Source organism: Dipteris shenzhenensis, chromosome 6 (assembly GCF_047967505.1).
Source record: "Dipteris shenzhenensis isolate YYH24624 ecotype China chromosome 6, Dip_SZ_1.0, whole genome shotgun sequence".
Classification (NCBI taxonomy): Eukaryota; Viridiplantae; Streptophyta; class Polypodiopsida; order Gleicheniales; family Dipteridaceae; genus Dipteris; species Dipteris shenzhenensis.
The window spans coordinates 38,946,787-38,964,438 of record NC_141601.1 but is presented as its reverse complement, the minus strand read 5'-3'; the positions used below and the strand labels follow the sequence as shown (position 1 = coordinate 38,964,438).

Below are 17,652 nucleotides of genomic sequence, written 5' to 3'. Positions count from 1 at the left end.
TCCGTGCACATTGTGCATGGAAGAGATGGAGAGGATGAGCGTAAAAATTTTAAGCGCCAACCCTGCCTAAAGTCATCTATGGCCTCTCCATCTCCCACACATCACAAGTTGATGTGAATGGACACGACAAAAATCGTGTCTTTGCAGGTGCTTGGGCTGTCCCAAAACCAAGGGACGCACCTTTTTCCACCATCGAACACACCTTTTGATGAAGAGTCTCGACTCCTCACTCAAGGGACACACCCCATCATGGACAAAAAGGACACACCTATTCATGTAGGGACACCCCTTTTAAAAACAGGGACACACCCCTTCATGAAAAGGTGCACCTATTCCAAGGGTCACACCCCTTCGAATAGGCACACCTTTTAGGCACCAAGCACCTATAAAAGGGTACCTAGAGGGGTAAAAAGGGGAAAAAAAATAAACCCATCCCCTACCCTTAGGTTTACCCTAGCTACCCTAGGGTTAACTAAACCCCCAAATTAATTTTTGGGCAACTACCCAACTATAGGCAGCCCCAATGAAAAGAGGCGAACTGCTTGGACGTTTCCGTACGTACGGATCTCCACGCGCAGCAGCTTGCCTCAGCCCCCTTTCCGTACGGATCTGCACCGTACGGATCAGCCTGTTCCGTACGGATCTCCACGCAGATTCGCAGCCATTTGCCTCGCCATATCGCAGCCCCCTGCGCAGCCATTTGCCTGGCCATATCGCAGCCCCCTGTGCAGCCCCTAGCCTCGCCATCCCTCAGCCTACCTGCGCAGCCCCTAGCTTTTTCGCTGCCCTGCCTGGCCTCGCCATTTCGCTGCCAGCTCGCGTCGATTTGCTGCACACCTTGGCCTCGCCATCTCGCTGCAAGTCCACGCCACCTGCTGCAGCCTTCACGCAGAATCACGCTGCCAGTCCTCTGCCTTTTTCACTGCCAGCCCTTTGCCTCTATCGCTGCCAGGTTCTGTCCCTTTACAGCCCCGTTGGTATTGCCTCGCCTGCTCCTTTCCAGCCTGCAACGGGAGCGCAGCATCAGCCAGCCTTTCGGTCAAAAAACAACCTGCAAACAGATTTTCGCCATGACAGTAGCAGGCTGGTGTGCCAGCCCCTATTGCGATCCAGAATCAGGTACCTACAGCCTGTTGCGCCATTGACAGCCTGCTCTCCTTGCCAGGTGGAGTCTTTCCAATCTGCTTTTAAGGATTCTCTTGTCATTAACAAATTACAGCAAATGAAAGATTCTCCCTTAAAGCATGGAAACCCCTGGTAATTCACCCGGCATTTCAAGGATACCTCAGGCATCATCTACCACACAATATCGTGTTCAGATTGCACAACCAGCCCATTTCGGAGCCTTTGCATCTTGGGTCTTCTGTGTCACGTGCCCTCCTAGTGATTTGGACCACATCCTCTACCTTCTGCGTGAGGCACCTCAGTTACATTACTTTCTCAGCACAGTACAAGTTGTGTTCCACGAGACACGAAGATACCTAGAACCCGATATTCCTCAAGAGTTTGCTGTCCATCTTTGGAGAGAATTTTATCCCTCACCTTCGGCATCTCCAGGGTACTCTCCATCTCCTTCAGCTTCCAGATATCCTCCTATACAGGTTGCACCTTCTCCACGATAGTATTTACACTCCGAAGGCACTCCTTCTCCTGGATATCCTCACTTCCGACAGTAGCTCCTTATACCTTCTCAGATCCGTGGACTCTGCAACCTACTTCTGTCCTCTCACGAGCAGTAACACCATTTTCGGCATCACCAGTGTTACCTCAGACAGGACCTCCTTTACCAGACTTCCACGGGTGGTTCCATCATGCCTCGCCTGCCCCCTCCAATATGAGCAACCTCAGGGAGCAGCCCGAATCCTCTTCCAGGAATGGTACAAACTAGAGCGCAAGTTCGCGCTTTTCTCACAGGGATCTCCGATATGTCGCAACGCTCGTGTGAAGCCTCTCTAGAGATCAAAGACTCAAGTCCAAAAAAGACCCCTGAAGTCAACGTACAAGGCGAATCACTATTGCAACTTCAAATTTCCCAGCTTCAAGACAGCATCTCCGACTTGGTCTAGAAAGTTCAACAACTTCAAGAGTCTCGCAGTACACCACATACAGAGGATGACGTAACGCAACCAGACGACTATGCAGATTCATTCCCACCAGAGGTAGAAAACACCGAACTACGTGCCCTCTACCGTTTACTTCAAGCTTCCAAAACAAAAAGAATTGACATCAAACTTCCGGAAGCGTACACTGGTCAACGCAATCGCCGAACAGTTGACTAATGGCTCGCAAAAATGCGCATGTATTTTGATACTGTTGACCTCACTAAAGGCAAAAAGATCGCCTTGGCAGCCTCCCTCCTCAAGGATACAGCTTTTCTGTGGTGGCAAAGACGCTTAAAGGACGGCAAAAGTGTGTTAACATGGGAACATTTTGAACTTGTGCTCCGTAAGCAGTTCATACCTGCCAATGTGGACTTCCAAGCATGTTCAAAACTCCGACAGTTGGAGCAAACGGGCTCCCTGTCTTCCTACATCTCTCAGTTCACCACATTGGTGCTGGAGATTGATGGTTTAACTGAGGATGATCGCCTTCATGCTTTCATCTCAGGCCTAAATCCCTCGTTACACATTGATGTTCTTAAAGCAAACATCACTTCCACAGATGGCGCTATTGCTTACACAGAGCGCATTACAGATTTCCAAAACACAGGGAAGCAGAGTGCTAATCGCACACCGAACTCTCCTCTGGCCAAAGGTGCTCGCCCTCAAGATAACACCAGGTTTCGAAAAAACTTCGGTAATCAAGGTCAGCGACAGTCTCAAGATCCCTAGAAGACTCAGAAATCATTTGCTGGATTCCAACAGAAGCACTTCTCCAAGGATCGCGCCTCTTCTTCTACACAAAGTCATTACCGACATCCCCAACATAAAGGTGCGGCCACTGACAAGAAGAACAACTCCAGCACAAAAGGACTTTGTACCATTTGTACAGGCGACCATAGATGGTTCGATTGTCCCAAGTGACCAAAGCAAAATTCCAATATGGAACCTAGCACTTCCCAAAGAGAAGATGCTACCCTAGCACAAGACAAGAAAGGCAAAGCTGTTCGAATGGCGAATACCATTCACCTAAGCCTTGCCAGCAACCCCGAACCTTCCCTGGCCACTCAAGTACTTTGTGTTCAAGGATCGATTCGTGGAACGACGGTCACTATTCTCATCGACAGTGGCTGCTCTCATAATTTCCTAGCCAGTTCTGTGGTCGATAAACTTCGGTTGACTACCAGTCCTAGTCTCATGGACTATTAGATTGAACTCGCAAATGGAACTACTTTCGTGTGCAACGCCAGGATTCGCATCCAACATTATACAGACAAGTTGAACTTCGACATCATGCCTCTTTCTCAGTACGATGTCATACTTGGACAACAGTGGCTCTACGACTATGATCCATCAATCAGTTTTCGTAGCCATACTATCCAGTTTGTCCACCAGGGAAAACTTATTGAGCTAATTGGTTCTAGGGACTCTCCTTCAACCCCAGTTGCCTCTGCCCTACTCCGACGCTACTTGGCAATCTGATGAAGACTTACAGCAGTACCTTGACATTTTACAGCAGTATTTCAGAATTTACAGTGATATTTTCTACATCAGTTCATTATCTCCACCAGGGTCTTATTTTGAGTGGGAGGGGATGTCACGATCTGTGATGTATTCCTTTCTCTATTTCTAGACTTATGGATGGTTTGATGAATGGACACTTGTGGAAGGGTATGCCCTTTCGACGGGACACTTCCTATGAGGCACAACCCTTGCCCTTTCGACGGGACACTTCCTATGAGGCACAACCCTTCACAAGAGACATTCTATGAAGAGACATTTCTATTGTAATGTACCCTCTCATCAAGGGTCACACCCTTCACAAGGGGTACACACCTCTTCATGCACATACCCTTTGGAGTACACACCTTTTCATGTGTGACTCTTCACTCTCTATATAAGAGAGGCCCAATTGTATGGATGACACTACATCCACCCTACAGACATTCAAGCTATACAATTATTCCTTGTTCTCTGCTATCTCAGTCTCCTTTCTGTTTCTTAGCACATTTCTAAATATAGTAAATCTAGGATTTCTTACAATACTGGAGACCTGCTGCATGTGCACAACCCTTGGCCACCAACCTGGCTTTATATTGTCAAGAGTTCCATCTGATGTTTACTTAGCTTTGTAGATCCACTTGGTCCCAATGACATGGAATAGCACACCCACTTGTCGGCTTTTTTTTGTGGAATGAAAGGGAGGGCCCTAATTCTCACCCAAAAAAAATCTACCAATCGCCATCTCACAATAGACTCCTTTATTGCACCAATGCTGCTAGCATCATCAAATCTATTATGTGGCAGTGGCATGCCACATGGACTTAAGTGGCCACTATGACCACCATGTGGTTCCCTGCATGTGGCACTGAAGGGATGAATAGGATTCTTGCTGGATTATATAAGACCATACCAACCACCACGCTTGCTAATCACGTTCTATTGGCTGGTCTGGGTAGCAAATCCCATGTGCGATATTTTCGCAATGGCTTCCATTTTGTTTACTCTTGGACATTCTTTGCTTTATCAAAGGTTTTCGGCTCCTTGATTTCTTGAATCTGAGCTATCTGTTCACAGTGGCGGTCTTCTGCAATTTGTAAGACCTCCTCTCCACCTCCGAATTACTCTTAGGGATCTGTCACCTCCAAGTCCTCAAAGGTCTTCTGATACCAGCGTGGTGTATCCGTCCCTCTTGAGCATGGTCATCTTCTTCAGCTGCACTAGTTCTAGATCTTTTAATTCTGAGTCTGAGTCTTCACTCTCTGACACTGTTGCCACCTCCTTCGCTATGAGGGGGTAATACTAGAGTTGAGGGTGTTTCATTGTTTCCTTAATGGGGAGTTACAAGAGAAGCTATATAATGAGCAGCCGAGGTAAAGGGGAAGCAATTGGTGTGTAAGTTAAGGTGTTGTACAGGCAGAAACAGGCCCAGAGAGCATGGATACCATAGAATTGATCGGTTCTTCAGCATTATTGGGCTCATGCAAAGCTGTTCAGATACCAACCTCTACACACTGGTATGGGAGTGATATTGTCATGCTCATTGTATTGTATCTAGATCATCTTATCATCTCTAGGAATCATCATAGTGTGATAAAAGACACACAGGTTGTGTTAAAGAGAAGTTTGAAATGACGGATCTAGAAGAGCTTCATTTCTTTGTTGGTATGGAGATTCAGAGGATCTTTTTAGGGCTTAGTCTCTTGAAAAAACGCGTCTCGATTGACCAATGCCTTGTTTGACTCTTGTCGAACAAGCAGTAAGCTTTGGACTCTTCATTGTATCTAATGAAGATGCACTCCTTGCTTCTTAGATCCAACTTATTTCTGGCACCTTGTGGATGTGCACATTTGCGTTAGGAATGAAATTCTCAAGACGATGATTAAAGCAATTGTGGGGAAGGCACCATTGTAGGCATGCTTGTGTAAGAAGCATGCCATAAAAGTATCCATTAGTGGTCTTATACACATTGCAAGTCTTAATTAACCCCTTCGCTTCCCTTCCACCCCCTTTTGCGCCCAAACCCAAGCTAGACTAGATACTTCCTATTTGAGCTTTTAATTTGCTTTGGCGCTTTTAAAAAATAACTTTGCTGAAGTCTTTTCTTGAACGTTGTGTAGACTTTTTTTCCCTAGAGAAAAGAGCTTTCTATTGATGCTTGAAAAAGAAACAATCGTACAAATCAGCAATCCACGTGGTGTCGTTTGTGGAAGAAAACCAAGGAAAAAGCATTGGCTATCGACCGGCCTGTTTTTACTAGGTTGGGGACTATACATCTGGTGAATATCTCGCTTTGTGAATGCATAAAAGGTGCTTACATGCCAAGCCTTGCAGAAACACACTTGCCTCTTAGCGGTCGAAGGCGACCTGATGTTCCAAGTAGTGATGCTGGACACCATGTCCCAAATAGTCTTCTCTAGGGAAGAAATAAGACGTTGTCGGGAATGAGAGGGGAGGCCCCTTTGGATTGTGGCTAGTACTGAGAGGATGCAGCTAGACTTCTTTTGGTAGATGGTGGCTTGGCTCACCGGGGGGGGGGATTGGCACAATCACACCAACTCATAGGATCTAGGGACAAAGGATCTTTCGGATTGAAGTACAACATGTGCCTCTCGTTGTGTTGTTGCCACAACACAACTAATGATCGCTCTCGCCACTTGCCCTTTGGTCCAAGCCTGGCCCCTCACTGGTTTATGACTTGGCTTCTATGGAGGCGGCACATGCAGCCTTCTCGTGCTCATGGTTGTCGGTACTGAAGCCTCCCCCAGGACAGCCCCTCTCAAAGGTGTTCTTGAGGCTAGGGGCTTGGAACTATTGTGATGTATACTCAGCAAATTGCAGCTTTCAAGGCTGATTTGCAGCAGATCTTTGACATGTCAGACATGGGACGGCTTCATTATTATTTGGGCATTCAGTTTGCTCATGTTGAGGGGGGTATCATGATGTCTCAGTCCAAGTATATTGGATAGCTCCTTGATCGTTTTCAGTTTGAGGATTGCAAGCCAATCTCTACTCCAGTGGACCTTGGCTTCAAATTCTCAGCTCATGATGGGAGCCCACCATGTGATATCACTCTTTATCAGCAGGCTGTTGGATGCCTTATTTATTTATGTCACACCAGACCTGACTTGCAGTATGCAGTATCTCAGCTCAGCAGATTCATGCACATGCCGAGTTCACAGCATTGGCAGGCAGTGAAGAAAGTCTTCAGATATCTCAGAGGCACTCAAGATTTAGCCCTCTTCTATGGTGATCAGGGTTCACTTACCATGCATGCTTACACGGATAGTGATTGGGCAGGATGTTCCGACACCAGAGTGTCACATACTGGCAATTGTTTTTTGCTTGGCATTTCATGTATTTCTTGGCTCAGCAAGAAGCAACCGACAGTTGCCACGTCTAGTTGTGAGGCTGAGTACAGGGTAGCTTTCACCGCTACAGTAGAGTGTGTTTGGCTTCGACAGTTACTTACAGATCTTGGTATTTGCCAGACATCCTCCACTATTGTCTACATTGACAGCCAGAGTGCTTTGGCCATTGCGCGTAACCCAGTGTTTCATGCGCGTACCAAGCATATTGAAGTTCACTATCATTATGTTCAGGAGCGGTTGTCAGCAGGAGACATAGAGTTGTCCTATCTTCCCACAGAGGACAACATCGCATATATGTTTACAAAGGCACTTCCTCGTCCCAAGTTCGAAGTCTTCCGACAGGCTTTACACTTGGTTCCCTTTGTTACATGATCTGACATTCCTTGTACATTCATAGGTGGCTATATCCTTTTGGATGAACATGCGCCACCATGACCAGAAACTACCAGGTATTCTGAGACGTTTCTAGAATACTTCAGCCCATCCCATGGAGGGGTGTTTGTAGGCCATCTTCTGGTGGTTCTAGTGATGCCCTATAGGCCATGGTATGTGCCTTGTAGGCATAAGTGTAGGCACTTATAGTGTTAGTGCCTTCTAGGCCACATAGGACACTTAGTCCTATGTGACACCTAGGACACTTAGTCCTAGGTCTAGGTACAAGTACTTTGTACTTGTGTATTTTCATCTTATCTAAGTTTTGATGTGACTGCTCTATCGACTCGTCTTGTACCTGCACTCTCTCTCTCTCTCTTCGTTTCATACCTTAAAGGCTCTCCTACACGTGCAAGCCTATGTGAAATCGTGGAGTTCTGTGACTTTGGTGGGGGTTTTGTTGGAAACTAATCCGTATTAGTGCGACAACATGCCTAAGGGCCCATTGCATCAAGAACGAGGTCTCCACTCATAGCCTAGCCGGCTGGCGCGACCAATGTGTGACTTGCTTAAGCTTATCCTCTAGCCCCAAGCAGATCACTGCTACTCTGAGACCCAAGCCAAGTCCATCATGCAAAAAGGCAAGCTAAAACGTGGCCATGTGTTTGTGATCCACAACTCTTCCTGTTGTCCCAGCCGCTATGGAACATATAGTCCCTCATCATAAGGTAAAAAAGAAGGACTCCTTTCCTATGGATGCAAAGTTGAAACCCCAAAAGGAGAAGAGGGGCTACCAACGGCTCCAATGAAACCCCCTTTCCCAAGCTGAACGATTAGGATCAGCATCTCCAAAACAATATGGTAGCCGTATGCCCGTGATAAGCATATCATGTACATATAAAATCAGCACTAAAAAATCAGATCCACTCCCACGGACATAAAGAGTGGGTTCTGTGGGACTGTTATGAAAACCAAGGGATAGTAAGTGTGCATGAATTTTGGCATACCATGCCCTGGGTGCCTGCTTTAAACCATAAAGGGCTTTTCTAAGCCGGCATACCTTATTTTCAGAATTAACAACCTCAAAGCCAGGAGGTTGTGTGACATAGACTTCTTCCTGCAGATCCCCATGAAGAAAAGCGGTCTTGATGTCAAGTTGGTGCACTTGCCAATGATGATGGGCTGCAATGGCAATGGCACATCGAATGGTAGTAATCCTGGATGTGGGAGCAAATGTCTCCTCAAAGTCAATGCCTTGTTGTTGGGCATACCCTTTTGCAACAAGACGTGCTTTGTATCGATCTATGCTGCCCCACCGCGTTCCAACGGCATGCTTGCCAGGTGGGAGATCTACTAATTCCCATGTGTCATTTTTGGCAATAGATTGTAACTCAGCTTTCATTGCATCCATCCACTCTTTGCTGTCAAAAGCATCTTTATGGCACAAAGGCTCTTCATTGCAAGCTGTAGCAAGGAGTGCAAACTCAAGAAAGTGACCATGCTGTCTATTCCCTGATCTTGTCCGGGCAGCAAAAGGTTGATCTTGTTTGCTGTCCCTCAATGTATCAAGAAGCCATCTGGGAACTTGCCTTTGCTGTCTATTGACAGCTCTTTCTTCAATGACTGCATCATGAGTAGTGGGATCATTCTGTGCCGGAAGAGAAACCTGCAAATCAGCATGAGGTTGTGGCTGATTATTGCTTAGTGGAGGGCCTGCAGGAGGCTCATGTTGCTGCTCAAAATCCTCCTCTGATGATGGCAGAGGTAACCAAGATTCAAAGGCATCAAACATGTCAACATCTGGCTTTGCTTTGCAGTCCACAAGAGGAAACCGATGCATCTTACCCAAAAGACAACCCTCACACACATGTTTGGAAACTGTGTGAGTCTGAGGTACATCATTTGCCATCTGCTGTGAATTTAGCTTTGCAAGAGCTCTATAATTGAGATGGCCCATTCTCTCATGCCAAAGATGAGTTTCAGCAAGCTGTGAATCTGAAATAGCCAATGCTTCAATAGAAAGTGCAGCTGAATGATGATCAAGGTCATAAAGCCCTTTTTGCAAAGTGCCAGTGAGAACTATGGCATTGTCATCACGAAGATCATATACTAGGCATCTGTAGCCATCAAAAATTACTCTGAAACCTGAGGTAGCAATTGCTGAAATTGAAATCAAGTTGACTTCAATGCCAGGCACAAAAAGAACATTTGTCAGAGTGACAGGATGGCTGGAAATGGATGTGAGCTGCACATCTCCAACTCCTTTTACAGCATATGAAGCATTATTGGCACATGTAACAGTCCCCCCTCGAGGTGCATCAGCTAGAGAACGAAACAACTGTCCACAAGATGTGACATGCTTGGAAGCACCACTATCAAAGTACTAGGACTGAGCATCATTAGCAGTAAAGAGTGCATCAGCTTTGGAGGGATCAAATGAGCAATGGACAGCCCATGCCCAATCATCTTGAAGAGCATGTGCATGTGAAGCATTTGCTGGCTTATGGGATTCAATGGCATGTGAGGCATTAACCGTCAATCCTGCTTTCTTTTTCTCCGAAGCAATGCGCTTCCTGCACTCTGAAATGTCCTTGCGACAATAGTTGCATCTTTTCTTCTTTCCCTTATCTGCTGTATTTTTAGATGCATGGGAGGAATTGCAGCTGCTATGCGTAGAGGAATTGCAGCTGCTGTGCGCAGATTTTGGCTTGCCCATAGGCTTGGAAGCCTTGCCTCTTCTTGTCTGCTGTGAAGCAAATGCATGATCAGGAATAATGGCTTGTCTGTTAGCTCTACTTTGCTCTTCCTGCAAAAGCAAAGTAACTAGCTGGTCAAAAGAATAGTGGTATGGATTACCCATGGCCACTAATCGAAGGGTTGTAGCAAACCCTTGATATGTATCTGGCAGTCCATTCAATGTGGTACTGACAAGCTGTGAATTTGGCACCACCTCATCAATGTTGGCAAGCTGTTTCATGAGGTCCTTGACCTTTGTCAAATATGCATCCATTGACTCACCTTCATTCATATTCACTTCCTGTAATTGCCTTCTCAAATATGCAACACGAGCTTCATTGCGTATCTGATAGAGAGAAGCCAATTTATCCCAAGCATCCTTTGCTGTCCTGCAAGACCGGATGTGTGGAATAATGATTCTCTTGCATGATAAAGCAATGCATGAATGTGCATTTGCATCTCTTGCATCCCATCTTGACTGTTCTTGAGTTGGAAGAGTAGCAGCAGGAGTGCTAGAGGAAGATGCATCAGGAGGAGTACCCCCTGCAGAGGAACCAGCAGTAGAAACAACCACTGTAGCATTGGCTGGCCTCAGATCAGCCCCAGAAACAATATTCCACAAATGCTTTGCAACAAGAATATGTTTCATGAGATAAGACCACATCGGATAGTTGGTGCCATCCAACTTATCATCTTCATGAAGAACTCCAAATAAATCTTGATTGTTCCTAGCCATAGCAACTGTGATACCTTGAAAAAGACCTGAAAACCCAAAAGCCTCAAGGCTATCACTGCAAAAAGCTGGCCGTCCCAAAAATGACAGCAAATATTTGCAAATTTCTGACCCAAATCAAAGGGCAAATGCAGATCTGACCCAAATGTGACTGTGACAGGCAATGTTCACTGCAAAAACAGCAAATTTGGCAAAAGCCTCAAATTTATTGAGGGCAAATAGGCCAAAAAGAGGGCAAATTCAGAAAAGCCGCAAATTTTGCTGAAATTTTTGCAAATGTGACCCAATGTATGCAAATCTGACTCAATGTCCTGCAAATGTAACTTAATGTCCTGCAATCTGACCCAATGTACTGCAATCTAAACAAGAAATTGTAGAACAAATCCCAAAAATTTTCCAATGTCCTGCAGATCAGCAAAAGCCCCAAATTTCAGACTGAAGGTACGAAAGTACGGTGGTTGTACGTAAGTACGGTGGTTGTACGGCTGATCTGTACGGTGATACCACTGTAAGTACGGCCCTGTGTACAGTACGACGTACGGAATAGTGCAATGTACGGATGAATTACGGTGTAGTGTACGGTACACGTACGGAATAGCGCAGAGTACAAAGTAGAGTATGGCGCAGAGTACGACGCAGATGCAGAGTACGGCGCAGGTACAAGTGACGACGGATGTACGATGACCCTCAATGCAGATGTACGAACGATGCACGATTTCAGTACGGCGATGCGTGTACGACGACACGCAGCCACTGAAGGTACAATATCCGTTGGTTGTACGGACGTCTGTACTGTTGTACGGGCAGTACGAACCAGAGGCATAGGAATCGAAGCTTTGCTCTGTGACCTTGTTTACCGGATAGATGAACCCAACCTGAAGTACTTTATCAATTTCCACTTTCACTAGCTTTGCATAATTGGGATTCCCATAAACAAACATACTATTATATACATTAGAAAGCTTAAACTTAGAATCCGAGACTAAAAAACATGGCAATTGCTTTTGGAGTAAGCCTTAAGGACTCAAGACTCAGGACATAGTTCACGAATAATCATTGATAATAGAATCTAGATTAATCATTATAGCTTGCCAATGGCATACAAAAGCAAAGTCCATCAGAGACAAGGCATAAAGATATGAGATTATCTTGAGTCTTGGAATCTTGAATTTGGATACAAGAAAAGGAGAGTGACACCTCCTACTACTGAGGCTCCTAGAACTTTAAAAACTAGCTGCTACATGCATGATCCACTCAACACTGTCACATCAATGATCAATCTAAATCTGCAGCATTGTGGTTGCTGCCCTCTTCCTCCTCTTCATCATCTCCATCATCTGGTTGATCTCCATCTTCTTGGTCATCTCCAACATCATCCATGGATGCACCCACCACAGGAACGATTTGCTGGCATGTTGCCTTACCATTCTTCTCCTGCCATCCAATGAATTCCTCACGGCTGTACCCAGCATTCATCTTCTGAAGCAAACGTAAGTTTGCATGCACAAACACAAGGTCACTTGCCTTTTGTGTCCCAAGTCAGTTCCTCTTCTTTGATGCAATGTGCCCAAAGCTACTCCACAAGCGCTCACAAGGAGAGGAACTTGCTCCTTGACTCAAAATGCGGATAGCCAAGTTTTGCAACAAAGGTGTATCAGCCCCATAATCCTCCCACCATAGAGCAGACCCCACAATATACCTGTCCCTTTGTGCATCCTCAGAGCCACACATTCCATATTTCTTCCTATAAAAAGCCAACTCATCCTTTACTTGCCTTCGCTCTTGTGCATGTGGTACCATTTGCTTGAGTATCTTCTCCCATCCTCGCATCACCTCCTTATCCGACTCTTGCTTGTTACCTTGAAATTCAGGTTCCAAGACATAAGCTGCAGCATGCAAGGGTGAATGATAGGAGTTCCACCGTTGCACTGCCAAGTCTACTAATTCTTGCTTCCTATCAGGATTAGTCACCACCTCCTTTACATTTTCAATCATTTTGTCCATCCCCTCATAAACTTTGCCAATGCATGGCTCATCACTATCCATAAGCCTCATCAAAAGGATGATGGGCTTCACTATTTTCACCATATGATTGACATCCTCCCAATAGGCATTAGATAAGCATAAAGACTTGCATTCCAAGGCATTTGCACTCTTTGATTCCTTCCACACCTCCTATTCATTACACACAACAAGCTGCTTTAGAGCATTTTTTACCTCTAGAAGATGCTCCAACATGATGAAGTTCTATGCGAAACGTGTCTCTAAGTACTTCAAGAGGTCTTTGGAGGCAAGCTTACGATACACTGCAAGAATGTAGTGGTGTCGTGTGATAAAATCAATAATATCCTTTGCAAAATCAATTATTGGATGAACCCAAGCAAGCTTCCCTATGTCCTTCAGCAAGTTATTCAAGCAATGTGCCATGCAAGCACTAAAAGTGAGCTTAGGATAACGTGCCTCCAAAATGCGACCTGCTGCCCTGTTGGAATTCTCCCCATCTGCTATGAATTGAATGACATAATCAGCCCCCACCTCATTAATAGATTCACTCCACAAATCAGCCAACCTCTCTGTTGTCTTTCCGCCCTCCGAGTTATCAATGGACTGCTACAACCTGGTCATGTAGACCATGCACATTCCAATTCACAAGGGTCCAACTCACAGGGAGAAGAGGGGTGGCATACAAGGCATAGTTGCCAGGGAACGCCGTTCCATAGCTATGGAACGTTGGAACGGCGTTCTCCACTCAGTTTGAAGAGAACGTCTGTGGAACGTCTGGCCTCTGGAACGGCTATGGAACGTTCCATATCCCTTGTGGAATGTCTAGGGAACGTTCCCTAAACCGTTCCCTTCATGCAGGTAAAGATTTGGGGCAAATTATCTAATCCTAATCTAATCGGCGCGATTCGCTGCTCTGCGTGTTCCCCGCTTGCAGTCGACCTTCATGCTTTGCGTGTTCGCCGCTTGCAAGCTTGCTTCGACCTGCAAGGCTGCATGCAATGATGCAACACCTAGCCTATGCCTAGCAGCTTGCTAACGCTATAGCCTATCAAGCTACGCTAGCCTACGCTACCATCGTGTAGCCTATGCTACGGCCTATGCTACAGCTGGCCTATGCACAGCTAGCCTACGCATAGCTAGCCCACTGCATGCAAGCATTCCAACACACATAGGGGATGGCACAAGACAGACAGCAACCAGCTATGCTAACGCCCATCTTCCGACTGCATACACAGGTGAAGGCTACACAAAAGAAGAGTTCTAGCTTGTCGCTAGAGGCTGGGCCTTGGCAGCTACACTAGCTTCTACGAACTGTTGGCAATAGACTGTTGTGCACTAGTTTGAATTCTCATGGCTCCTCCACGCCCTGATGCCCAATCCCCTTGGTGGAAGGAAGTGGACCTTCTAAATCCCGAGGAGGTGCTTGCAGGAGGTTCACGAAAATGGACATGCCACTATTGTGGCGAGCCAAAGAGTGGCAGTTCAGTGAGAGTGAAAGCTCACTTCTTAGGAGAGCAGAATAAAGGCATTAGCATATGTCCTTTAGTGCCAGAATATGTTCTTTTATGCTTAAAAGCATTGGCAAATGCATCTAAGCATGGTGCTCGAGCTTTTATGTCTGTTGGAAGTGCAGTGTCTACAAGTATTCCAGTCTTAGCAATGCCTTCTATTTCAGTTGCCACTTCGAGTCTTGGGAAGGGCAAGAAATACAAGCTTCCTTAGTTGCCACTTGGCACCCTGGCAGGAAGGCAGAGGTAGATGATGCAGTGGGGCGTTTTTTTCATAGTGGTGACATTGCCTTGAATCAAGCCCGCAATCCTTATTTTGTGGATATGGTGAGGGCTATTGCAGCTTTTGGTCCCTCTTACACACCGCCATCTTATGAAGCCTTGAGAACCAAGATTTTAGAAGGAGAGAAGCACAGCATAGAGCGGGCTTTGAAGCTTGTTAAAGAGGAATGGAAGACATTTGGTGCTACCTTGATGGGTGATGGATGGAGTGATACACGTAGTCGATCTATTCAGGGCATAGTTGCATATTGCAGGGGTAAGTCATGCTTCTTGAAGTTGTTTCTTTGTAGTTCTATTGGCGTTCTTATGATTCCAGAGCACACGTCTCAAAAGAAGGCGGCGCCATCATCTAATGTCCAAGGCTAGAGATTTGCTCCCTTGTAGTGGGTAAGAGCAAGGGGGTCATGTCAATATCCTACAGGGGGTGTGTGCCAATATCCCAAACTTTGTCATGGATGTTATGATTAGGGTGAGCTCATTGGAGGATGGATGGTTTGGATTGGCTTGAGGATGGAAGAGCCCAAGATTGGGATTCTTAACGTCTAGGGACTCCGCTGTCCGTAGTAGCGGTAGCAGCAACCCTTCTTCTAGAGACGCTCATTGAGTGCCTCTTGGATGTGGATAGTGGATTGTTGGAGGAGACTTCCACAATCTAGAGTTTGAGGACACGTAGAGCGGAGCCTCTTTTTCAATGGTGCCCTCACTAGAGTGTAGCATGTGGGAGTAGTTTGTCTTCATGGTTAGCTGCTTCGATCCGTGGTCAGAGGTAGAGTTTTCGAGCAGCCCTTGCTATTCTTTGGGTAGAGGGCTAGAGTGACTTGATAGATTCTACGTGGGAGATTTGGATGTTGCACTGAGGTGGAGCCCCAAGTATTCTAGCCGATCTGATGGTGAGATCATTCTCTGATTTTATTTCACTTAGAGCAGCCCCGTCTTGGACTCCCTCATAGTGAAGTGCAGATTCTTGTTGCATTTTAAAAGGAGGGGGTACAAGAGGCCATAGCAAAGATTTTGCAGCAGCTTGTCTTGCCCCCCGAGGATGTTGGGCTAGCTCGGTAGCAACTACATGTAGAGTAGCAAGGAGCTACAGTCATAGGCACTAAAGAGGAGATGGTTCCTTAATGAGAGGGAGAGAGCATTGAGACGTGACTCGGCCTTAGGGAAGCTCTTGCTGCAAGTAGGGCTCCTTAGGAAGACCCCCCCACACAGAAGCACACTGGCAACATTCTCATTGGTGGATCTTCTCAGAGGCCCCTCTCAGTGGGAAGGCCTCAGTGCTTATGAGGGCTACATGGAGTTTGGCAGCGCGCGTTAGGAAGACTCAGCCTTGATGTCGTGAGGCCTTTGAGTGTGAGCCCCTTTTATGGCATCCGGAGGTGTGAGATCAAGAGGGCCTCATGTTAGGGCAGCGACACACATTAGCTAGGCATGAGATAGGGACCCGGCCGATTCTTTCATAGATTGGAGTTGTCTTCCCATTGAGATAGAGGCACGGGCAAGAGGCCTCTGTCACCTAAGGGGGCAAGCAGACGCTAGAGATAGACTCCCCATCCTTGAGTTTTGGAGGGGGACTTCATGGAGCGTCATCTACCTTGCATTGCTATGGACAGTTCTCTAGGATAGCGGAGCCCTTGAGGATCCACTCTACGATCACTCTGAGTCGCAGATTCTAGCACTATACCAAAGTTGAGGTTGCTGTGGTAGACAGAGACTCTAGCACTATACCAAAACAGTCTTTGATGGAGGACTAGATGGAACGATACTCCAAGGTCGGGAAACGAAGCATCACTGGGAATCGTGGTACATGGTGCGCCGTGGCCATATCATCAATTGTGAACCCATGATACTCAGGTATGAAGAACACAAAATGCAGGTAGAGAAAAATGGGACTCTGCTCCACCAAGGCTTGGGTGGTGTGGGGGGAGCTCAGCTGGAGAGACAGACTCCTCTCTCATAAATGGTGACCTTTTGGATGTCGTCACCCTCTAAGGCCAAGCTCGCCTACATCCAATCCTGAACCTGGTTCCTGGTAGGTGTGAGGCCAAAAATACAAGCCTGTCCAGGAGGATTGAACATCAACCTTCACCTTTTGCTTGTCTTACGGGGGAAGTGTGATTCGAATGGCTGTGGGGGGGGAGGGAGCTGCCATGTGAGCTCCTCTTGCTAGACCAAAAGATCACCACCAAGATTGCATTCTGCGAAACTAAGAAACAAAACGCAGCATGTGCTAGCGGGAGAAAGGGAGAGTGGGAAAAGAGGGAAGGGGAGAGGAGAAGGGGAGGAGGGAAAAAGGGGGTTATGGAGAGGAACGAAGCCCCTAGAAAAGCCCAACCAAGGGGACCGAGAGCAGGAAAAGTCTGGTTTAGTCCACCACAATTGACGCCCTGCCTAGTTGATGTGCAACCAGTAGGGCCTCGAAGAAGGCCTGCAGTTAGAAAAGCAGCAGCCACGAGGAGAGCAGCTCTTTGAATTGCTGCTGACAGACAAGGGTGGAACCAGCTTGCAGTTGAACCCAGGCCGAGGGCAGGGGGACTGCAGCAGTTTTCTGTGGCTGCGGCTGACTATAGAGGTCTACGAAGCAGTGCCACAGCAAGGGTAGGTGCAAGGCATGTGGGAATGGGAGCAGAGGAGAGAATGGGAGAGGCACAGAAGAAGTCGGGGGGGGGGGGGCGGGAGTGAGCAGATGGCACAGTGAGGCGGTAGAAGACAGGGGGAAACGAACTGAATGGCGGGGGAGGTGAAGCTGAAGGCAGGGGGAGGCTGTGGGAACGGTAGGGGAGGCAAAGATGAAGGTGTGGGGGGGGGGGGGGGTTGAGCAGAGGAGATGGCGGGGGAACTGAGGTCAAGGAGGGGGTGGGTGGGGAGTGCCTCCAAGCTGATGGCTTCGCTTAGACTTCATAACTTGCTGAAATAAATCAATGCTCTTTCCAAGCTATATAACATATTTTGTTGTAAGCATCTCAGCATGCTAGATTGAATGATCATGTTGGAAAGTAGCTTTTGCCCTCTGCTTGTGAGAATAGTGGATTGATTCTTTGATTTGAGTA

The 17,652-nt window shown here is 46.7% G+C and overlaps 1 protein-coding gene and 1 pseudogene across 1 annotated transcript in view; one reads left to right on the top strand and one right to left on the bottom strand.

Moving 5' to 3' along the window:
• Positions 1–12,086: 12,086 nt before the first annotated feature.
• Positions 12,087–12,887, bottom strand: LOC147901156 (uncharacterized; annotated as a pseudogene).
• Positions 12,888–14,647: 1,760 nt separating this feature from the next.
• Positions 14,648–17,652, top strand: part of LOC147901155 (ARM REPEAT PROTEIN INTERACTING WITH ABF2-like) — a 56,783-nt gene continuing 53,778 nt past the window's right edge. Inside the window, exon 1 of the mRNA XM_087376438.1 lies at positions 14,648–14,861. Within this exon, the coding sequence (XP_087232564.1) occupies positions 14,648–14,861 (214 nt within the window). The remainder of the gene's footprint in view (positions 14,862–17,652) is intronic.